Source organism: Mastigoproctus giganteus, chromosome 3, assembly GCF_048544385.1.
Source record: "Mastigoproctus giganteus isolate SK-2022 chromosome 3, ASM4854438v1, whole genome shotgun sequence".
In the NCBI taxonomy this organism is placed as follows: Eukaryota; Metazoa; Arthropoda; class Arachnida; order Uropygi; family Thelyphonidae; genus Mastigoproctus; species Mastigoproctus giganteus.
This window is the reverse complement of record NC_143577.1, coordinates 120079503-120105220: the sequence shown is the minus strand read 5'-3', so window position 1 is coordinate 120105220 and position 25718 is coordinate 120079503. Positions and strand designations below refer to the sequence as shown.

Genomic DNA, 25718 nt, shown 5'->3' with positions numbered 1-25718 from the left:
TGTCTCTTTCCACTGAATGCAGTATCTATACTGCAGAATTATTTGCAATAAAACTGACTCTAGATAATATAAACAAGTACCATATCAAGGAATCCTTGATATATACAGACTCCTTAAGCACAATCACTGCCATTCAATCTACTTTTTCTCCCTCTCACCCCATTCTTAAAGAGATTCGATCTAAGTTACTTCACTATAAAACAGTCAATCAGAAGGTTACCTTCTGCTGGATCCCTGGTCATGTTGGCATCTCATGCAATGAACATGCGGATGCTGCTGCAAAGCATCCTGACTCTGGATCTTCCAGACAAATAAAAGTTCCCTACACCGATCACAAATCTTTCATTAAAACAACATGCAGGAAACAGTGGTCTCTCGTTTGGAAAACTCAAACCAATAATAAACTACTACAGATAAAAAAAGAGCCACAACTGTGTACATCAAGTTCCAGGAGAAGCAGGCGACAAGAAGTGATTCTAGCAATGCTCCGCATCGGCCATTTGCATCCAACTCACCTGTTTTTGCTTATGGGAGAGAATCCTCCTCAGTGTTTCTTTTGTCAGTCACAGCTAACAATAAAACACATCCTCATTAAATGTCCCCAACTTTCAACAGTCAGAAAATCAAGCTTTAGCTCCCTGTCCAACTTAAAGCAACCATTAACCTTATTTCATATTCTTGGCAATGAAGCAAATTTCGAGGAACTGTTTAATTATTTGAAGCACATAAATCTGTATGATAGACTGTGATCAAAGTGACAAACAAATCATGAACAGGCACAATATGGCCCAAGAGGCCCTTGTGCCAAAAAACCCCAATACAACAACAACAACAACAACAACCACGAGCATGTGGCTGTGCCCAAGTGCTACAAGTGTTGTAAATTTGGCCACGTGTCGCATATCTATTCCCAGGCTGTTGCGACCTGTGATCACTGCTCAGAAAAGGGGCATGATTTTAAGTCATGCCCACACAAAATCCAGGAGCCTGTCTGTGCAAACTTGACAGTTTGATCCATTTTTAGATCCCTAAAAATGGATCATGCACACTCCATCCGGGATAACAAATGCCCTATGTACCTAAAGGCCAAGAGTTAACACCAATCAAAGCTCGACTATGGCAACACGCCCTAAAAGATATAATACTTCAATGACCAAATTCTTCCAAATTAATGGACAGCGGGCAAGAGCAGTGGTCGACCAATTCCAAATAAAAGCAGATGAAGAAAATTCAGGTATAATAATCCTCCAAGAACCATATACTCACATGAGAGTGGTCAGATAGTACCTCTAACCTATAAAATAATTCAATCAGAGGAGGATAGAAGCAATTGAAGCATGCTCAATGCTGATGGGATTCTTCCTCTTTCTCAGAATAATCACCTGAGAGGGCATAAGTTCAAATTGAGGAAAGACAGATGTAGGATAGATGTGCAGAATTTTGCCTTTAGCCAGTGGGTGGTTGGTAGGTGGAACAGACTTCCACCCCTTGTCGTGGAAGTTGATAGCCTAAATAAGTTTAAGGCTCAGCTGGACAGGTATTTCGAACGAACAGAGGGGCGAAGTGGAAGTGGTTATTTTTATTTATTTTTTTTACTTTATTTTTTTTCTGGCTGATGCTGCATAAGCTTGCTTTCTTGCATCAAATGCCTCTACTAATGCTAATGCTAATTGCAGTAGGAAACCTCAAAATCACTGTTAAAACTCAAAATCTCCCACTTATGCAAAGCCTGGGCAGTGTATCCCACATTATTAGCTCAATGGGAACTTTCTGTGTTATATCTTTGTACTGCAGGCCAGGAGAGGACGTTACCTTTGCCACTAGGTTCCTTGAGAACGTCTTGGAAACTCTTCCAAAATGGGAAGATTATTGTTAGTTCTGATATCAACTGCAGGTTACTAGTATGGCATAGCACCACTCCAGACAGACAGGTTACAAGAAATGGTCAGTGTCTTGAGGTGTTCCTGTCAAACTGTCCCTTCACAGTGTTAAATCAACTGAACACTCTACCAACCTTCTGCAACACGATGTAGGAGGTGATCATTGACATCACCTTTGCCACTAGAAGTATTGCGGGCAGTGTTACCGGATGGACAGTTCAGGACTTGTGGATCACTTCAGACCACAGGGTCATTAAATACCTGCAATCCAGAACCCTTGTCAGATCTCCTAAGCAAAATCGTAACAGATATGCAATAAGCAAAGCCAATTGGGAGCTCTTCAAGACCTCGCTGACGACCTCCACAAGGCAGATTACAATATAGCAAAACCAACAGCAACAGCCAGTGTAAAATGATAAGGATAATTACTAGTGCATGTGACAAGGCAATAAGAAAGAAGAACCCTGCTCCTGGTGCCGTTCCCTGGTGGTGCCAGGACCTTCAATGACTTACCAGGGAGGTAAACTAAAGGCGAAAGGCCTTCCAGTGGCCGCGACAATCTTGATCCACCCCTGAAGTTGGTCCTCAGGCTTCAGCTTCAGGGAAGCCAGGAACATATACACAGCAAAAATAAGGAAGTGTAAGCAGCAATCCTGGGAGGCACTGGTATCTGCCACAGCAAATACTGATCTCCCTAGGGGAGAGACTGTTACTTCTACTAGGACCCCACAGGACACGATGACTACTTCCTGGGAACAATCTATTGAAAACATCCTGGATGTGACATTCCAAAGGCTGCCAGCTCCTACTGGCCATGAGAATGGCCACTATGATATGTATAACCTGGAGCCCCATTTAGTATTGATGAGCTCCACACTGCAACTGCTCTGATCAAGGATAGAAAGTGACCAGGACCAGACCTGTTGGAGCCTGAAATAATCAAAAAGACCACTGAGTACACCCCTGAGATCATTTTAAATCTCCTCAACTGCTATTTGCAAGCTAGAATCTTCCCAAGTGATCGGAAAATAGTCATCCTTAAGAACCCCACAAAACTAGAATCCTACTGCCCAATCGCTCTTCTTCCACTCCTTAGTAAACTATTTGAAAGATTACTCCACAAAGGAATTTTACAGCACTACAAAAGTGCCAACTTTCCTTCACCAAAGCAATATGGATTTAGGCCTGGTTCCTCTGCAGTTGATGCCTTACAGAATCTTCTCTAGCAGCTGCTGACACAGACAAGAAGTACTCCTTGATTATTACCATCGACTTCGCTTGGGCATTCAACTCACTTTAGTGGCCAAACTTCCTTGGCAGACTCTGCAGAGCTTCCATCCCTAAACATCTTTATGAGACCATCCAGTCATATCTCTCCAACAGAACCGTCATAGTTAATGCTCCATATCACAAAGCCTCCAGTAACATTTTCCTTGGCTGCCCACAGGGTTCGGTCCTGAGACTTTTATTATGGAATATTGTTTTGGATGACTTCCTCAACGTTGATCTGGGAGCGGGCAAATCTCAAGCATATGCTGAGGATCTTACCATCACTGTGGCTGCAGGCGCGGGCTTGAGATCCTTGCTAATCATGCCCTTTGCATTCTCCAGAACTGGTCAAAAGAGAATAATCTCCAAATATCTATAATCAAAACTAACTCTATACTCTTGAAAGGCAAACTAAATACTGAAAGACCACCCCCGAATAAAAATAGATGGAAAGACCATTAAATTGTTAGTGCAAATGAAGTACCTTGGAGTAATGCTTGATACTAACCTCTCATTCCAGTCATATCTGAAATACCTCTGAACCAAAATCCGAAACTGTGCTGCTCGTTTTTTCCAGGGTCTCACGCCGAGACAGGGGGTCTTAAATGAAGAAATCTCTTATTATTCTGTAAAGCTGTTTTTATTCCTATCATCACGTATGCTTCAGGAATCTGGCTCTCAAAAGCTGTTATGGCCTCCAACAGGAAAATACTAGGTACCATTCAGTGGTCCATTCTGCTTGTTATACCTGTGGCTGTTGTACGGTCAGCACCCATGCCTTACGCCGACCGGGCTAGCCAGGTGGGTAAAGTGCCTGCCTGGCAACCCAAAGGTCGCAGGTTCGATTCCCGCCTCGGGCTTGGATCAAAGTACTGCAAAAACCTTGGGAGGTGCATTATGGCCACAAAAGCCTATGCGCCAACAACTACCAAAAAAAAAAAAAAAAAACCCATGCCTTACAGATTCTGGCAAGTGCTCTGCCCCTTGATTTAGAGGTGGTCAGAAGGGGGATTGCTATACCAGCTCACATACCATCCTCAACTACACAACCAACCTGACTAATAGATGTAAGGAAGAAAAGCAACACCTGCTTCACCACCTGCAGCAAGAGTGGCAGAGCAGGTGGACAAACTCTAAAAAAGATGAAATCACCCAGAAATTCTTGCCGAATGTAAACATGATCTTTCCCCAGACCTCTGTCATGGTTCTCACCGGGTTTGTCTGGCTCACAAAAGCTGGTATGGCCTCTAACAGGAAAATACTAGATACCATTCAGTGGTCCATTCTGCTTGTTACTATCTGTGCCTGCTGTACGGTTAGCACCCATGCCTTCCAGATTCTGGCAGGTGCTCTGCCCCTTGATTTAGAGGTGGTCAGAAGGGGGGATTGCTATACTAGCTCTCAAAAGGAGTTTCACATGCCATCCTCAACTACACAACCAAACCGACTAATAGATGTAAGAAAGAAAAGCAACACCTGCTTCACCACCTGCAGCAGGAGTGGCAGAGCAGGTGGATTAACTCTAAAAAGGGTGAAATCACTCAGAAATTCTTGCCGAATGTAAACATTATCTTTCCTAGACCTCTGCCATGGTTCTCACCCGGTTTTTACACAACTTACCTACTTACTGGCCATGGATCCATTAAAGCCAAGCTAACATCACTGGGCATCATTGAAGATTCATCCTGTGCTTGTGGGCAGCTGGAAAGCTGGCACCATCTTATGTATGATTGTTTCCAGTACGAGGACCTTCGTTCTATATTAATCACCAAAATCATGAACTTACCCAGAAATCAGGAATCCAACATACTGGACTGTTGATAGATACAGGAATATATGGCATTTGCAAATTTTTCTCAGGAGCTCTTTGCAAGATGAAGAAACAATCTAACATCCATCCTAAGAACATGCATACTAAAGAGCAATCACTGAATAGTGAATAATATGAATTCAACTGCTGATATCGAGACTAACTAATTGGATAAACATCTAGATGTGATTAAATATCTTGATGTGGCTAAAACCTCTAAACAAGACAGACTGAGAACCTCCATTTGTGACAAATACGTGGACATTACTAAGCAGCTGAGGGGATTTGTTCTCCCAACTGTGACCTGCACATCTTCAGTTGTGACAGTTACTTAAACATGACTAAACCACAGAAAAGGACTTTTCCTCTCGACCACTTGAACATGACTAAACCACTGAAAAGGACCTTGCCTCTCGACCATGACATGTGAACCAAGTGGTGATCAATACCAAGCTCTTTTGTCTAGTATCTTTTAACTCCCATTACCTTGCTTCATTCGCCTAGTGGAGTTAACTCCACCTAATAATTTTGAGGATGCCTTGCTCTACGTCTCAGTATTTCTTGCTATTTCATCCTCTCTTGACTTTAATATTCCCCAATCTCTACCTGTGTTTTTTTTTTTTTTTTATATATAGGTTCTGTCACTGAAGGCTCAGGCAATTAGGTGGCAGGACCTGCCAGAGAATAATGGGCAGCCTGGCTTACCACCTAGCAATGTGTACAGGCAACATGTCCCATTAGGGATCTTGCAGCCAAAAGCCAGACCACAACAACAGAATCCAGCATAATACTTCTCACATACCACATACAATACTTTTGTCTGGCTTTTACAGAGTAATGTATACTTCACAAGAGTACTTATGGTGCAGTTGTGGGAAACCACTGGTTCCACTCCATCCCCAAACACTATGTACACTGTTCCTTACCACTTTTACACAGTCTTTTATTTATAGATATATAAATCATCCTTTATTTTAACCTTGGTTTTCCAATAAGTGTGCTATGGCTGTTCAAGATAAGAATATTGCATATCACAATTGGCTTGCATCCAAATTTCTCCAGGTTCATTAATCAATCCAAACTACATTTTAAACAGGCTCATAATAACTGCACAATCCTACACCAACTGTTATTAAATAAAATAAATGAATAGCATTGTGTTATATAAAAATAATAATGATGCAAATAAACGAAATAAATTGAATGATATAATTCCACTGGATAAAACTGATAAAAAGGTAACTGTCTGTGCAATAAAATACGAAATTTTAAACTGCAATGAATGAATTACAATAAACAGTGTAGATAAAACATAGGATAATAAAACCGATAAAAGAACTAAAACACTGTAGTTTTCAGAGGCATCTGCATCCTTTTTCAACAGTGAGGTTTATCGTACAGCATATCCTTAAATATCAGCGGGCTCACAGTTCTCAGCACGTGTTTCTACAGGAGCATGGGCAGTATTCTCCCCATGTGCACTGGAACTAGAAATGGCTCGGCAGTGTGCCAGGCAGAACTGCTCATTCCATCCAAGAACCACCACCTCGAAGAGGGGATGAATGCAGATTTCCCTGTCTCTAGTAATGGTATTGCTCTCAGAGGAGCAAGTCCACAAGCTCTCGAGCCATTTGCGGTCCAAAATTCTGTTCCCCATCGACGATAACAGCTTCATCTGGGGAGATTTGATGGTGCTCCTCCCAAAAATGCTCTGTCACAGCAGACTTCCCATAATCCGCAGTCTTTATTGCATTCATATGCTTCCCCCAGACGATCTTTAAACTGACGTTTCGTTTCACCAACATAACATTCTCCACAATCCGAGCACCTTATCTCATACACAACACCACTTGTATGGGGGTCCTTGACCTGTGACACAACTGTGTGCAACCTCCGCCCTAGCAGCTGCACACAGTGTATCTGGCAATCACACAATACCTGAGCTATATGCTCATTTAGGCCCGGATAGTAGGGAATGTATGTGGTGGCAACTGGTGTAAACGGTTCTCTTTGTCCATGCTCCGCTTCTCGGATATATTTATCTATGTCCGATAAATTTATCTCGGATATATTTATATATCCTTTTAGGGGTAGCTGCATTTTCTGAGATCTGCTGTGACACATTTAATTTCTTCTTTTCTATCCTCGGAGGTGCTGCAATGGGACCCAGCCCTATCCAATAATGCCCTAATAACACTGTTCTTATGATGGTTTGTTTGTGCCGTATTGTAATGTGTATATTGGCCCCAGCACATGGGTTTCCTATATACACTGGTTTTCACCCTAGGGCACTCCTTATGTACCAACACATCAAGGGAAGGGAGGGTACCCTCTACTTCTACCTCTGAGGTAAACTGAATAAACAGGGAGAAGCTATTGAGGAAACCAAGTGCCTCATCCTCTCTCCCCCTCCGAATAATTGTAAATGTATCGTTGATGTATATCGTTTCCATGCATGCATGCATGAGGAGAACTGACTCATCAAAAATCCTGGCTTCGAGCTCCTCCATAGCTAAATTTGCTATGACAGCACTAATAGGAGAACCCATTGCTGTGCCATGAATCTGCTTGTACATTGTGGTTTTAAACACCATGGTGGTACTTGAGAGACATAGCTCAACCCCACTACAAATGTTCTCTATGCTTAATGGAGTCCTATTGCTTAGGGTGTAATCCTTCTCCAATGCTATACGTGCACATTGCACCCCCATGGTCAATAGGAATGCACGTGAACAAGGATATCACATTGAATGATACCATGGTCTCGTCCTCTTCTATAGCCTGATCCCTTATGAATCGCATGGTCTCCACTATCCCCAACGATAAAATAGGAATGTCAAACAATAGGAAGAATTAGTCTGTCTAAGAACCTGGACAAAGCATGTGACAATGGACTGCCTATAAATGACACAATCGGCCTAAGCGGGACAACCACCTCACGAATCTTTGGAAGGCTGTAGAACCTTGGTAATTGGCATCCTGTTGCATGCAATGTTCAATAAACACCATTAGAAATCTTTTCAGTCTTCAACCAACCTTGATAGAGTCTTGTTTACCTGCCGTTCCTTGGTGCCTCCGTAGCCAGGTGAGCAGGAGCAGCAGTGCGTAGCATGTGCTTCTTGATTAGACCAGGGTTTGAGCCCGTGAGCCACCAAATACAGAGGATGTGGAAAGGTCAGGGAATGACCACCGCATATCCCCTGAGCAATATGACCTAAGTTGCTAATTCTCATAAAAACGAAATAACAACAACAACCTGCCGTTCCAAACCCACCAATGGATTCCTACAAGTAACCCTGTATGTCGCTCTGTCACACAAAAGTTCCAAGGCTTTTCTACAATATTCTTCTTTGTCAAGGATCACCGTTGACCTACCTTTATCTGCAGGCAAGACCATGATCTTTCCCACAGATAAAGCAAATCTTGCCCACAATACTACCATCTTGTCTAAGCTCCTTAAGCACTTTCCTCTGACTAATGCTGAGGTAGGAGGGAGCTGCCCGAGCCTGACTCAAATGGCTTAGGTTCTTGTACGGATTTCATTGGCTATGACCACAGGTAACTTACTCACAGCTCTTTCGATGTCCATAGCCACTTCCGCAATTAGTGGATTAGGAGGGATCACTGCAAACTTCGTACCTAAGTTTAACAACCCCTCTTGTTCCGTAGTTAATTGTTTGCCTCTCAAATTGCATATAAAGTTACTGGTCGCATTACCACTTCTAATACTACATTTGGCCGTGGCCTCCTCCATTAACCTGGAGGAGGCATTAGCCAGAGGAAAGCGCTTAAGGAGCTTAGACAGGATGTTAGTATCGTGGTCTCGCCCACAGATAAAGGTAGGTCAATGATGATCCTTGACAAAGAAGAATATTGTAGCAAAGCCTTGGAACTTTTGAATGATAGAGCAACATACAGGGTTACTCATAGGAATCCATTGGTGGGTTTGGAAAGACAGGTAAACAAGACTCTACAAGGTTGGTTGAAAGCTGAAAAGATTTTTAAAGATGTTTATTGGACATTGCATGCAACAGGATGCATGGTTCGTTCTACAGCCTTCCAAAGATTCGTAAGGTGGGGGGGGTTCCGCTTAGGCCGATTATGTAATTTATAGACAGTCTTACACATGCTTTGTCCAGGTTCTTAGCCAGGCTAATTTCTCCTATTTTTGGACATTCCGATTTTACCATCAGGGATAGTGGAGACTTTGTGCGATTCATGAGGGATCAGGCTATGATGGTTTACCACAAGGATCAGTTCTAGCCCCATTATTATTTAATATCTATACTGCAGATCTTCCAGCAACTGCTTCTAGGAAATTCGTGTACGCAGATGACGTAGCCCTGACTGCCCAGTCTTACTGACTTCAATGCAGCCGAAATTGTACTTACAAAGGATCTTCATAACCTGAATAAATATTTTCACACATGGCGACTTAAACCTAATTTAAATAAAACCGAAGTTAGCTGTTTTCATCTGGATAATCATAGGGCTAACTATATGCCACAAGTGGAATATAAAGGTCAACGACTGAAACACAACCCTTGCCCAAAATATCTGGGAATTATAATGGACCGAACACTGACGTATAAACAACACCTTTGTAATATTGCAGCAAAGATAAAAACTAGGAATAACATCTTGCATAAACTCAGTGGAACAGGCTGGGGAACAAACGCAACGGTGCTACGAACATCATCCCTTGCCCTAGTCTACTCAGTTGCAGAATATTGTTGCCCCGTATGGCTTAATAGTGCACACTGTAAAAGTTGATACCCAACTGAATGACACAATGAGGACAATATCAGGCACCATTAAATCGACACCTTTAAAATGGCTAACATCTCCCCCTCATATAAGAAGAGAAATAGCCTTGCTGAAAGAATGGCAGAAATGTCAAAGAAATCCTCAATTGCCCATACATCAGGATTGCAAACCCCAGAATCCGGAGAGATTGAAGTCTAGGAACCCCTCATGGAAGCTAGGCGAGAAACTTATCAAGTCACATTTTAATGCTGATCAGACCTGGCGCGAAGACTGGACTACTTCAAATCCCGACCACCTGGGCTTAGTCAGTGATCCATGCAGAGCTGTTCCAGGTTTCAACTTACCAAGAAAAGAATGGACATCCCTGAACAGAATCCGAAAAAATCACGGAAGATGCAAGTTTTGGCTGCATAAGTGGGGAAAAACTGAAAACCCATTCTGCGACTGTGACAACGTGCCCCAGACCATCCAGCATGTCATCTCGGAGTGCCCAAAGAGGAGATTTGATGGCTCCATCCAAGTTCTACATAGTGTTACTGATGATGCTATTAACTAGCTGAATAAACTGGACATTACATTTTAATTCATCAAATGTTACTATAATTTTTTTCTGTAAATATTGTTTTTAGGCTTATTGTAATTTATTTATTTATTTTTTGACGTTTGTTACAAATGTATCCTCATTTTTGCCATACGAAATAAATAAAATAAAAGGCTATAGAAGAGGGCAAGGCCATGGTATCATTCAATCTGATATCCTTGTTCACGTGCATTCCTATTGACTATGGGGTGCAACGAGCACATAAGGCATTGGAGAAGGATGACACCCTAAGCAATAGGACTCCATTAAGCATGGAGGATGTTTGTAGTGGGGTGGAGCTATGTCTCTCAAGTACCACCATGGTGTTTCAAACCACAATGTACCAGCAGGTTCATGGCGTAGCAATGGGTTTCACTATTAGTGCTGTCATAGCAAATTTAGCTATGAAGGAGCTCGAAGGATTTTTGATGGGTCGGTTCTCCCCATGCGCACATGGAAACGATACGTTTACAATTATTTGGAGGGGGAGAGTGGATGAGGTGCTTGGTTTCCTTAATAGCTTCTCTCTGTTTATGTGTTGGTACGTAGGGAGGGACCCCCCCAGGGTGAAAACCAGTGTATATACGAAACCCATGTGCCAATATACGCATTACAATACGGCACAAACCAACCATCATAAGCACAGTGTTATTAGGGCATTGTTGGATAGGGCTGGGTCCCATTGCAGCACCTCCGACAATAGAAAAGAAGAAACTAAATGCATCACAGCGGATATCAGAAAATGCAGCTACCCCCAAGAGGATCATAGAAAAATATATCCCAGAAGCAGAGCACAGACGAAGAGAACCATTTACACCAGTTGCCACCGCATACATCCCTATTATCCAGGCCTAACCGAGTGTATAGCTTGGGTATTGTGCGATTGCCAGACATGCTGTGTGCAGCTGCTAGGACAGAGGTTGCACACAGTTGTGTCACAGGTCAAGGACCCCATACCAAGAGAATGTACAAGTGGGGTCGTGTATGAGATAAGGTGCCTAGATTGTGGGGAATATTATGTTGTTGAAACAAAATGTTGGTTTAAAGATCGTCTGGGGGAGCATATCATCGCGATAAAGACCGTGGATTATGGAAAGTCTGCTGTGGCAGAGCATTTTTGGTAGGAGCACCATCAAATCTCCCCAGATGAAGCTGTTATCATCGACCGGGCACATAGATTGTGGGAAGCAAATGGCTCGAGAGCTTGTGGATTTGCTCCTCTGAGAGCAATACCATTAATAGAGACAGAGGAATCTGCATTCATCCCCTCTTCAAGGCGGTGGTTCTTGGACAACTTCCTCATTTGGGACCCCCTTCATCAGTTATCCTATGTTAGCTATTCAGACAGAATCATTTTCTGGTTCATGCAACTTAAAGTGTTTTAATCGGCGAGCTTTAATTGCTTTTACTGATTTAATATTACTTGTCTGTATAAAGTGTGTGTTTAATTAGTGCCTAAAATGAAGAAAGCTACAACAAAAAAAAAATTAAATTTAGAGGAAAAATTAAAAATCGTTAAGCTAGTAAGAAAATGTCGAAAATGTTGTGACACTGGCCAAGAAATACAGCATAAATGAATCTAACATTCGACGAATTAGGGGAAAATGCTGAGAAAATTAAAAGTTCAGTTATCTATTCCACATCATTGGCTGCAAAAGCACTACAAAAGTGAGAAATCCATTAATAGTGAAAATTGAAAAATTACTTCTTTCTGGATAGATCTTAATTAAAAGAGAATGACTCTTAGTTCAGATGTTATTCCCGCCAAAGCTCTGCAAATTTTTAATTGCTTACAAGAAGAAGTTGCTCATCCAATGCAGGCATCTTTCAGACAAGTAAGGGTTGGTTTAAAAAATGTCAAAAAAAAAAGTCTCCACAATCTAAAATTAACAGGCAAACAGCCAGTGCAGATACGGAAGCTGCTTCTTTGTATCTGAAAACTTTAAAGGATGTTATTACGACTGAGGGCTATCTAGCAAGTCATGTGTTTAATGCTGATGAGACCGGCTTATTTTGGAAGCATATACCAAGCCGAACATTCATTTCAAAGGAAGAGAAAACCACCTGAGGTTTCAAAGCTGCAAAAGATAGGTTAACCCTTTTGTTATGTGGCAGTGCAGAGGATGACTTTAAGTGTAAACTCGTCAGAAAAATCCTCGTGCTTTTAAAGGAATATCAAAAAGCTCCTTACTAGTTCATTGGAAATCAAGCAAAACATTAGCTTTAGTTCCTTATGAAGAAATTTATAGAGAAGGACAGCATTCTTCTTAAGCAAACAGTTTTAACAAATTTTTTTCAAAAAGTGCCGGATACTGTCACAAATTTATCACAGGAAAACAGCAATGAAGAAGCAATGAATTTAGATTAAAAATCTAGAGGCAAGTATAGGGGCTCACATCTGGTGAGTATGGGCTTGGCGTACCCAGGGTCCTGAACTGGATATCATCATTCTTCTCTTTCTTGATGATTCCCTTCTATTTCTGACTCTCTCTCTCTCTCTCTCTCTTTCAGGGTAACTTGGAAATTTTTTTTTTAGCTGGTGCAGCATAAACCTCAGGCTTCCTTGCACTACATGGCTAGTAATAATAATAATAATAATAATAATTAGCAAGATTAAGATTAATTTCATGGACATTTTCTAAGTTTTGTTGAAGACTTTTTTTTTTTTTTTCAATTAAATTTTTTTTCACTTTTTTTTTTTTTTGTACGGGTACAGAACCATCATTATGTCATATAAACTATATGACATAATGATGTCATATAGTGCAGTGTTTTCTTGGAATGTAACCCTTGCACAAATTGGGGGATGACTGTACCTATATTACTAATACCCACTGCTTTTTTTGTAAAAAAATAGTTGACAGTACTCATTCTTTGCTATCAGGAAAAATTGATAATTAAAAGAACATGAAGAAAAGTACAGTACTCAAAAAAATTATTTCTGGATATTGTTACTTTAGTAGTAATGCTTTTGAAATAAGGAAAACAAATTGAGTATAACACAGATTAATTAAGTATATATAAAAAAAAATAAGTAAAATGTGTGCCAACGAAGCTCTTGTTGGACTGACGATCAGATTCATTTGTGAAAATCCTCGTTCACATTCACTTGATGAAATTGGTATCGTACTCAGAGCATTCATCAAATGTTCTTCAATTTTTCCGAAAAACGTCTTTTCGATTAGATATTCCCGAAATGTGCAAATTTCATTTAACTGATGCCTAATTGACAATTTTCTAACTTCTCTCACCAAATGCCAACATTATTATATTCTGCCAAACCCCATTACTTTTTCTGACAGAATCTCAGTTATCAGTTGATTCAACTACTGCTCATATCAGTATGATTCCTTTCACCTCAAAGGTGGTACTTGTGCATATGTCCGTTCCGAATTCCCTGTCAGAGACTTGGTAATTTGGAATCTCTTCTTTTCGATCTTCTCTGGCTTAAAATCTCTCTACCTCATTGTGTCAAATTCATCTGTTGTCTCTACTGTTCTCCCAACTCCACTAATCACTTGGAGCTCTTTGACTTCCTCTCTTTGCAGCTTGACTTTCTCCAGTCCAACTTTTCTAACAGTGAGGTAATTTTCCTTGGTGATTTGAATGTTCACAACTCCAGCTGGCTTCCATTGAAGTCACACTGACCCAGCTGGTCGAGATGCTAAGGCTTTTGCAATTATTAATGACCTTGCACAGATTGTTCATTTACTTATAAGAATACCGGACCTTATCCTACCCATACAGCCAACACACTTGATCTTTTTCCCACAAACAACCCTTCTAAGTACATGGTCGAAGTGAGAGGTCCTTTAGGCACCTCAGATCACAACTTCGTGATTGTCTCTTCTCCAATGGAGCCTTTATCTCATGGCTATTCCCAACCTCGTATTGTTTGGCATTACAATAATGCAAAATGGGATGACCTGCGAGTCTTCTTTACCTTGGTCAGATTACTGTTTCAAAAGTTCTGATGTCAACGTTTGCTCAGATCGTGTCAGTGAAATTATTCTTGCAGGAATGGAATCCTTTATCCCACACTCCACTTTAAAATCTCGTCCTTTATCTAAACCTTGGTTTTCCAATAAATGTGCTAAGGCTGTTCAAGAGAAGAATGTTGCATATCGTAATTGGCTTGTTTCTAATTCTTCAGTTTCATTTTCTGCCTACACCAAAGCTCACAACAATTGTAAAGCAGTTATTAACCAGTCCAAACTAGAGTTTGAACAGGCTAAGAGTAGAAAACTTGCTTCTTGCCCTAATGGTAGCCGAGCATTCTGGTCTCTTGCCAAAGCTATTGGCTGCAACTTTTGCCCATCTCTGCTCCCACCTCTGTCCAAACCAGATGGTTCTGTTGTCACTTCAGCCAAAGATAAAGCTGACCTGCTAGCATCCCATTTTTCTTTCAACTCATGTATTAATGATCTTGGTAAAACACCTTCCACTATTCCCAACACGCTCCATTCAGTGCCTCCTGTGGTCTTCCGTCAAAAGGATGTCAGAAGGATTTTGACAAATCTTGATGGTAAGAAAGCTCCAGGTCCTGATGGTATTTCTCCACTTGTTCTCAAAACCTGTGCTCCTGAACTTACTCCTATTCTTTGCCGCCTTTTTTCACTTTCTTATTCCAAAGGTGTTTTTTCTTCTGCTTGGAAATTTGCTCATATCCAGCCAGTTCCTAAAAAGGGTGACAAATCCCTCCCATCCAATTATCGTCCCATTGCAATTACTTCTACTCTTTCTAAAGTAATGGAGAAATCAATTAACCGCCAACTCTTAAACCACCTAGAAACCTTCCATCTGATCGATGATCGGCAGTATGGATTCTGTCAGTGTCGATCCACTGGTGATATTCTGGCTTGTGTTACCCATTTATGGACTAATTCAATGGAAAGGTTCAGTGAAACACAAGTAGTTGTTCTTGACATCTCAAAGGCTTTTGATCGTGTTTGGCATAAAGGTCTTCTAAACAAGCTTCCATCTTATGGTTTGCCAACTGTTTTTAGTAATTGGTTATCCAGTTTTCTCTCTGATCGCTCAATGAGGGTGATGGTAGATGGCTCTCTGTCTTCTAACTTCTCCACTAATGCCGGTGTCCCCCAAGGTTGTTCTTTCCCCCACTCTTTTCCTCTTGTATATTAATGACCTTCTTCCATTGACTGGAAATCCTATCCATAGTTTTGCCGATGATAGCACATTGCATTCCACTTTCCATTTTGAGAAAGCATGTCCTGCTCAATCAGCTTCAACTTGTCGAAAATCTGCTACCAATTCCTTAAATGCCGATCTTCAGGTAATTCTCCAGTGGGGCAAAGACAACTTAGTTGATTTCAACCCTTCTTAAACTCAGTCTTGTCTTATATCTCGCAAAAAGGATTCTTCTGCTCCTATGCTTATCTTTTGTGACACTCTGATTTCTAGGCAAAATGATATATCTCTTTTGGAGGTTACCCTGACTTCTAATCTCTCTTAGCACAAGCACATTACAAATATTGCTTCCTCTGAATCTAAAAAACTTGGTTTTCTCTTTCGCTCTCGGCGTTACTTTTCTTCCAAACAGCTGCTCACTCTGTATAAATCGCAAATCCTCCCTGCCATGGAATATTGTTCTCATATCTAGGGTGGTGCCCCAAAAACCTCTCTCAGGCTTCTTGATTCCATTCAGAAGAGGGCAGTTAGGTTAATTAATGAGTCATCTCTAACAGAGTCTCTGCACTCGCTGTCTCATAGACGTACTGTTTCTGCTGCATGCCTCTTCTACAGATAGAAGAGGGCACTGTTCTTCTGAATTAGCTTCTATAATTCCTGCTCTCTCTTTCAAAACAGTCCGAACACGTGCCGCCACCAGCCAACATCCATTTACTGTTGAACTTCAAACTCACAGAACCAACTTTTCATCTTCGTCGTTTATTCAATCAACTACCATTCTGGAACAACCTTCCTTCATACGTATTTCCTGAAAATTACAGTCTACAGAAGTTCAAGTCCAATGTCAACAAATATCTTCTTTCGTCTTCTCAACCTCCAACCCAAGCATGGTACTAAGTACTATAGGTTCTAACACCTCATGTGTTTGGGGTTTACATAAAAAAAAATATATATATATATATCAAGAATTATAATGAGAGTTCAAATATTACAATTATTATTTTTTTCCCTTTTTTTTATAGGGGAATAAAGGGGGAGTTGCTATACGATTTGATTTTCACAGTACTTCAATATGTTTTGTGAACTGTCATTTAGCAGCACATGTAGATGAATATGAGAGGCGTAATCAAGACTACAATGACATATGTGCCCGTTTGACTTTCAGCAGTTTCAAACCTCCAAAATCTATCAAAGATCATGAGTAAGTACCAAGGAATTTTAAATTTTTTATGTTTATGCAATCATTCATCATTTTTTTTAGCGTATTTTGAATAGTAAAAGTGAATTTATTTTTTAATTTAATTTTATTATTTATTATTTTTTTTAAATTTTATTTTAGACAGGTCTATTGGTTTGGTGATATGAATTACCGTATTAATGACCTGGACACGGAGCAGGTGAAAGCTCTCATTGAAGGGCAGTTTCATCATGTGGTTTTAGAACATGATCAGGTAAGTGGTAAGTTTCATCTTCAAAAAAACTATTTACTCTTAAAGGATTTTATATATGCTGTGGCCCTGGTACCAAATTCAATTAATAATCCACACTTTTCAATTAAGTATTTTGCTTACAAGATCAGTGCTCCATTTGCAATAAATTGTTGCTTTAACAGCAGAAATATGCTGAGATATGAGACATGTCATCAGGGTTGGCTTAAGGGTATATGTGCCCTCCAGGCCACACTGATGTATGTTGTTTCCCCCTCCTGCCAATGCAAAGATTTTAATTTTTTAAGATGTTTAATTTTACCAATTTTTGACAAGGTTTAGGTGGTTGGTGCCCCTAGGCTAGTGTGTACTCAGCCTTACCCTAAAGCCAACCCTGCATATCATATCTGTAACATATAGTACTGCACAATAGACCTTTTGATTTTTTTTTTAAGAAAAATCCCAAACATGAAAGGTATCAGAATTATAGTACTTAGTTTTGTGCACTTTAGAAGACAGAAGATACATGTTGACATTAGTCTTGAATTTCTGTAGATTGTAATTTTCAGGAAATGGAAGTAAGGGATAAATGAAGAAGAAGAAAAATTGATTCTGTGAGTTTGAAGTTGGAGAGTAAATGGATGCTGACTGGTTGTGGCACAGTTTGGACTTGTTTGGAAAAGAGAGAGAGAGAAAGAGATAGAGAGGGTGGGGAATTATTAGAAACTAATTCAGAAGAAGAGTGCCCAGGGAAGTATACAGAAAAGGCATGCAGCAGAAACAGAAGTCTATGAGAAAGAGAACGAAGAGACTTTGTAAGAGATAAGTCATTAATTAACCTGACTTCCCTCTTTTCAATGGAGCCAAGAAGCCTAAGAGAGATTTAGAGGTTTTAGTGACACCATTCCAGACGTGAGAAGAATATTCCATGGTTGGGCAGATTTGAGATTTGCACAGAGTGAATAGTTGTTTAGAAGAAAAGTAATGCCAAAAACAAAAGAGAAAACTGAATGTTTTAGATGCATAGGAAGCAATAAATTGTGATATGCTTATGCAGAGAGAGAGAGAGAGAGAGAGAGAGAGAGAGAGAGAGAGAGAGAGAGAGATTAGAAGTCAGGGTAATCCCTATTAAGAGATAAATGATCTTATCTAGAAATCCAAGTATCATTGAAGGTAAGCATAGAAGCAGTAGACTTTTTTGCAGGGTATAGCGTTTTAAAAGGATTCAAATAAACTGAGTTATCATTGCTCCGTTGGAGAATTACCTGAAGGTCAGCATGGATTAGTAGTGAATATTCAATATGTTGAAGCTGTTTGTGCAGGACAAGGTTTCTTAAACTGGAAGATGAAATGTAGTGTGCTGTCATCAGCAAAACTATGGATAAGATGTCTAGTCGGTAGAAGGAGGTCATTAATATTCAAGAGAAAAAGAGTGGAAGAAAGAACTAAACTTTGTTGAACACCAGCATTAGTGGAGAGGTTGTCCAGGCAGAGGGCCATCTACCAAACCCATAGCTGTAGTCAGAGAAAAAACTGGATATCCAGTTGCAAAAAACAGTTCCAAAAACAGTCTGCAAAATCCAAACAGAAGGAAAAACACCACTTGAATAACAAATTGTAAAAAGGCAACACAACACAGAAGAGTAGTATAGGCTTTGAGAATAAATAGAAAAATAACATCAGGACCTGTTGTTATTGTTGTTACTGTTGTTATTGTTGTTTGGTTTTTAGGAGCATTAGCAACTAAGGCCATATTGCTCCAGGCATATACGGTGGTCATTCCCTGACCTTTCCGCATCCTCCGTATTTGGTGGTGACGGGCTCAAACCCCGGTCTAATCAAGAAGCATATGCTATGCGCTGTTGCTCCTTCCCGCCTGGCTACGGAGGTGCCACCTGTAGCTTCCTTGGCATCAAGAAGTTTCAAAATTCTTCTAATATCCTTTTGAAGGAAGACTAGAGGAGGCATTGAGTGGAGTGTACAGGGATTGGTAGCAGGTGGTGTACCAAGATTGTCAATACAAGAGTTAGAAAAAAAAAAAAGTAGAATGCTAATAACTTAGCTTTATCTTTAGCTGAGGAGGCATTGAAACCATCAGGTTTTATCAGATGGAAACCAGAATGTTTCAGTACCTTTGGGCAAGAAGAAAGTTTTCAACTCTTAACTGTTAAAAGTCTTGTTTGGATTGATTAATAACTGCTTTATCAGAGTTGGGATTATAGATGTGAAAAAAGCTATGGCCAATAATTTTGGCAAGAAACCAGAATGTTCAAGTACCATTTGAACAGAAAGCAAGTTTTGAACTTTTGCTTTTTAAAAACTAGCCTGGATTGATTAATAACTGCTTTACAATTGTCACAAGCTTTAGTGTAGGTAGAATATGAATGTGGAGTTTTGGATATCCAGGTTCCATTTGTGATAAGCATACTCCTTATCTTAAGCATCCTTAGCATTTATTGGAAAAACAAGGTTTAGATAAAGAAAGAGATTTTAAGGTGGAATGTGGAATAAAGGATGCCATCCCTACAAGAATAATTTTACTTACACAATCTGAGTAAACATTGATATCAGGAGATTTAAAACAGTAATAAAAGCAAGGAAAACAAATAGGGGTAGAATTTTTTTCAGCCTGGACTGTACTTGTTAACAGGAGAGATTGCTTCTACAGGGATGGGATACACTTAAATAGAAAGGGTGCAAGAATATTTGCTGATGCTATCGAGGCAGTGTTAGGTGGGTCGGAAAACTGCTAGCTTGGGGGGAGACAAAGACCAATAGATTGACAGTAGCCACTGGCAGAGGTGAAAGAGATTCTTGCACTGCTTCTATTAGAATGAGCAGAAGCCTGAAAAACAAGATGCATGGTATTTCAGAGACTGCTGGGAGCCATTGCGGTACAAGTAAACACATGGGTTGTGTTAGGGTAGCTAAGAATAGAAATAGGTGCAGGTATACTTGCGTGTACACCAATGCTAGGAGTTTAGTAAATAAATTTGATGAATTTGAGGTATTGCTCAAAACATCAAAGGCAGATATTGTTGGGATATCAGAGACGTGGTGTCACACAGATATAAGGGATGCAGAACTGCAATTTGGGGAGTACAACGTCTACAGAAAGGATAGACAGGATAGGAAGGGGGGAGGGGTTATGCTATTAGTTAAGAAACACATAAAAACCAAGGAAGTGAAGCCAGTCGACATCGCCGGACAGTGCAGTGTTGAGTCAGTTTGGTGTGACATAAGCATTGGGAGATCAAAATTGAGAGTAGGAGTGTGCTATAGGCCTAATGACTCTGATGAGTATAATAAGGAACTGTACAGGGAAATAGAGTGGGCCAGTAAATCAGAGAGTCTTATAATGGGAGATTTTAATTTCCCAGATATTGACTGGAATTTGGGGGCTGGTTACTCACACACTAGCAGGGCTTTTGTGGATTTATTGGATGATTGTTTTCTACATCAGCATGTTCGGGAGGCAACTAGAGGGAGTAATACTCTTGATTTGATTATCAGCAGTGATTCTTCATGCATTAAGAATCTGCAGATAAATGAACCACTAGGTGGCAGTGATCACAGTGTGCTGAAGTGGGATTTACTCAAAGAGGTAACTACCATTAGGGGTAAAGGGAAGGGTTATTGCTTCCGTAAAGGTGACTACGATGGACTGAGACAGTATTTAAGTTCTATACAGTGGGACCAACTGATGATGTTACCAACAGCAAATTCAAAATGGGAAGCATTCAAAGAACTTATCTTGGAAGCTACTAGGCTTTACATACCAACTAAGAAATATTGTTCAAGGTTTAGGCCAAAATGGATGTCAGATGAACTAATGAGGCACATGGCAGAGAAGAAAAATGCATGGGATACTTACAAATTAACACATGACACAGAAGCCTATGATAGAAACAAGTTGATATGCAACCAAGTTACAAAGGAGGTTAGGCAGGCGAAGGCAGATTACGAGAAATCCTTGGCAAGGGATGCAAAGAAAAACAGCAAAGAGTTCTTTACTTATGTAAACTCTAGAAGGAAGGGGATGAATCAGATTGGTCCACTTGATATTGATGGGTCAACTGTTGATGATCCTGCTCAGGTAGCTAACAAACTAAATGAATATTTTGCATCGACATTCACACATGAGGAGTTATTCAGCAAGGGGAATGCCAGAGGTGTATTCAACTCTAGCAGTAAGCTACAGAATCTTGAAATAACTGGGAGTAAAGTGGAGGAGAAACTGTTGAAGATAAACGCAAGAAAGGCACCCGGGGTGGATGGGATCTATCCAGTTATATTAAAGGAGGCAGCAAAGGAAGTAAGCGAACCCTTAGCCATAATTATGAGAACTTCCTTGGACTCAGGGGAGGTACCCACAGACTGGAAATGTGCAAATGTGACCCCAATTCACAAAGGAGGATCAAAGGCTGACACAAGTAATTATAGACCTGTGAGCTTAACTTCTGTTCCAGGAAAATTAATGGAGGCACTGGTTAAAGAAGCACTGCAGGATCATTTAGACAAGACTTCAGTTATAGCTCAGACACAGCATGGTTTTGTTAAGGGGAAGTCTTGCCTGACCAACTTGATTGGATACTATGATGCAGTCACAAAAGAACTGGATGCAGGGAATAACTTTGATATTATATACTTGGATCTTAGAAAGGCTTTTGATACTGTTGCACATGGAAGACTGCTACACAAATTGGAGCAGTGTGACATTGGAGGCAAATTGCTGCTATGGATAAAGGGGTGGTTGAGGGGGAGAAGACAGAGAGTGGTAATCAATGGACACTGCTCATTATGGACTAATGTTATTAGTGGAGTCCCTCAGGAATCAGTGTTGGGTCCATTATTGTTTTCTGTATTTATAAATGATATTGGTGATGGTATATCAAGCTTAATGTCCAAGTTTGCCGACGATACAAAGGTTGGCAGGGTTGTCAAGGACACTACTGACACTATGCTGCTGCAACAGGATCTGGAAAGGTTGAGCAGATGGGCTGAGAGGTGGCAAATGAAGTTTAACATTGACAAATGTAAAGTACTACACATGGGAAACAGCAACCCCAGAGCAACGTATCAACTCTGTGGTACTACACTGACAGTGGTAGAGAATGAAAGGGACTTGGGGGTGGTTGTGCAGGCAGATATGAAGTTCTCTGAGCAGTGCAGACGGGCTGCAAGAGTAGCTCATGGAGTATTGTCAATGATATACAGGAATTTTTCCAGCAGGGATAAGGAGGTGATTATTCCATTGTATAAGGCAATGGTCAGGCCACACCTAGAGTACTGTATACAGGTCTGGAGGACTCATTTCAAGAAGGATGTAGAGCTGCTGGAACGTGTACAGAGAAGGGCAACAAGATTGGTGAATGGAACAAAGGGGTGCTCTTGCGAAGAAAGGCTTAAGTTTTGCAAATTACAGTGTCTGGAGACTAGGCACCAGCGAGGTGATCTGATAGAGGTGTATAAAGCCTTGAATGGTTTAAGCATGCTCAATGCTGATGGGATTCTTCCTCTAGCTCAGAAAAATCACCTGAGAGGGCATAAATTCCAATTGAGGAAAGACAGATGTAGGATAGACGTGCGGAAATTTGCCTTTAGCCAGCGGGTGGTCGGTTGGGAACAGACTTCCATCCCTTGTGGTGGAGGTTGATAGCCTAAATAAGTTTAAGGCTCAGCTGGACAGGTATTTTGAACGAACAGAGGGGTGAAGTGGAAGTGGGTTTTTTTTTTTTTTTTTTTTTGGCTGATGCTGCATAAGCTTGCTTTCTTGCATCAAATGCCTCTACTAATGCTAATGCTAAAAATAGAAATCTCACAGATTATTCCTTTTCACATTCTTGTAATGCTAAACATGTGGCTGAGAATGGCCATGAGAGAAAAGATCCATTACAGAAGAGACAATCACCAAGATGTGACACGAGGTGCTTAGAGAACCACTCACTAATTTGAAGGGTTGTTCATAAGAAAAAGGTCAAATTTGTTCAGTGTGTGTGTGTGGTTTGGATTGTCTGGTATTCTGTTAGGTAAATGAACAGTCTGTTCGAGGTCATTAGTAATTTCGAAAGCCTCAGAATCAGACTGACTCCAATAGAATCAGTTCAGGAATCACTTGCACCTCTGCCTGTGGCTTTAGTTAATGTATTAGTCTGTGTATCTCCACAAGCTGGAAGTTTTCTGACCCATTTAACACTGCTCTGATAGCATTAGAAAATATTCTTTGTACCACTTCTGTTTAAGTGAAGCCCATTCCTGTAAAAACAGTCTCTCCAGTTAACAAGCACAGACCCCAATGAGAAATATTCTAGTCTACAAGTCTTGCACAGTCTCTCTAGGGTTGAATTGATTGGCAAGGCTTTCAACATATTAGCATTAGTTGAGGCACAGGATGCAAGAAAGCAAGCTTATAGAGCATCAGCCAAAAAAACTCTTCCCATTTCACCCGTCTGGTCACTCCAAATGTTTGTCTAGTAGAGCTTTAAATTTATTTAAGCTATAAACTTCCAGAACAACAGATGGAATTCTGTTCCAGCAATCAACTACCCACTGGCTAAAGGCAAACTTCCGCACAATCTATTCTACAACTATCTTTCCTCACTTTCAATCTATGCTCCCCGGTTCTTAATCTGAGCAAGCGGAAGTATCCCATCAACATTGAGCCTGCTCAAACCATTCAAGGCCTTGTACACCTTAATCAGATCACCTCGCAGGTGCCTACTCCAGATGCTGCAGCTTGCAGAATTTAAGCCTCTCTTGGTAAGAGAACCCTTTTGTTCCTCTCACGAATCTTATTTCCCTTCTCTGTACTCATTCTAGCAACTCTACATCCTTCCTAAAATGAGGCCTCCAGACCTGTATGCAGTGCACTGAAGGTGTGGCCTGTCCATTGCCTTATACAAAGGTATACCCATGAGCCAAAACATTATGACTGCCTACCTAATATGATGTTGGTCCTTCACATGCAGCCAAAACAGCTCGTACCTGGTGAGGCATGGATGCTACAAGATTTCCAAATGTGTCTTATGGTATCTGGTCCAACAACCAGCAGATCCTTTAACTCTTCTAAGGTCTGTAGGCACCTCCGTAGCCAGGTGGGAAGGAGCAGCAGTGTGTAGCACACGCTTCTTGATTAGACCAGGGTTCGAGCCCGTCACCACCAAATACGGAGGATGCGGAAAGGTCAAGGGAATGACCACCGCATATTACTGGAGCAATATGGCCTTAGTTGCTAATGCTCCTAAAAACCAAACAACAACAACAACATCTAAAGTCTGTGGTTGAGACGCCGCAGATCGGAGTTGCTGTCCAACACAAACCACAGATGATTGATGTCTGGGGAATTTGGAGGCCAGAGAAATACCTGGAAGTCTTCCTTATGTTCCGCGAACCAGTCTCAAACAATCTGGGCAGTGTGGCATGGTGCATTATCCTGCTGAAAGACGGCACTGCCAGATGGGAAGACCATTGCCATGAAAGGGTTTACCTGGTCAGCGGCACCTACGTAGCCAGGTGGGCAGGAGCAGCAGTCCTTAACACATGCTTCTTGATTAGACCGTGGTTTGAACCCATGACCACCAAATATGGAGGATGCAGAAAGGTCAGGGAATGACCATAGCATATCCCTGGATCAATATGGCCTTAGTTTCTAATGCTCCTAAAAACCTAATAATAGACAACAACTTGGTCAGCAATGATGTTTAGGTAGGTGGTAGACATCAGAATGCCCGGCACATGGATGACTGGACCCATGGTATCCCAGCAGAACATCGCCCAAAGCATTAACTGCCGCCGCTGGCTTGTTTTCGTCCCACAGTGTATCCAGGTGCCATCACTTCCCCAGGTAAACGACGCACACGTACCTGGCCGTCCACATGGTGTAACAAGAAACGTGATGCATAGGACCAGACGACCTTCTTTCAAACACTTAAGGTCCAGTTTCAATGCTCGCATGGCCATTGTACGCTCTGTCACCGGTGAACTGTGGTTAGCATGGGCACTTGGAGTGGCCTGCAGCTACGCGCCCCATTTTCAAGGTGAGCGAAGCCTGGGAGCGCCTTCGCTCACCTTGAGCGTCGATGCGCCATGGTCATCCAACACTTCACTGGCAGTTCGTGTGTTTCCCCTCCTCAGACCACTTTCGGTAGGTACTAACCACAGCTGATCGTGAGCATCCCACCAGCCATGTCGTTTCTGATATGCTCTGACCCAGTCGTCTGGCCATTGCAATTTGACCTTTGTGAAACTCACTTAAGTCCGCTGCCTTTCCCATCTGAAGAACAAGAGTAACACTGATTAACAGAGTTCAGTATCAGGTGTTAATTATACTGTGTCCCGACCTGTGCATACGCTGTAGTTCACATGCAGTTGCTTCGATTTGCATAACGACTCGCTGGTCATAATCTTTTGACTCTTCGGTGTATAATCATCTCTTTGTCTCTGCTATCAAAATTTCTATATATCATTAACAAAACTCCATCTGCTCTGGCAGCCCATCTGCACTGCTCAGAGTAATTCATATCCAACTACACAATTACTCCCAGGTCTTTTTCATTCTCCACCTCCCTAGTAGGACCAGGTGGGCAGGAGCAGCAGTGCATAGCACACGCTTCTTGATGACTGGGGTTCGAGCCCGTGACCATCAAATACGGAGGATGCGGAAAGGTCAGGGAATGACCACCGCATATCCCCAGAGCAATATGGCCTTAGTTGCTAATGCTCCTAAAAACAAAATAACAACAACAACAATAACAACCCTAGTAGGAGGTGGACTTTAGCCAGTGTAGCTTATACGGCATTAAACATCCATAACGCACTCACACACACGCGCGTGCACA

General features: G+C 41.2%; 1 protein-coding gene across 1 annotated transcript in view; it reads left to right on the top strand.

Annotated features, from left to right (window-relative positions):
- Ocrl (Oculocerebrorenal syndrome of Lowe) overlaps positions 1 to 25718 on the top strand; it is a 529958-nt gene that overhangs the window by 189902 nt on the left and 314338 nt on the right. Inside the window, exons 13-14 of the mRNA XM_090369405.1 lie at positions 16477 to 16655; positions 16794 to 16905. Of these exons, the coding sequence (XP_090225531.1) occupies positions 16477 to 16655; positions 16794 to 16905 (291 nt within the window). The remainder of the gene's footprint in view (positions 1 to 16476; positions 16656 to 16793; positions 16906 to 25718) is intronic.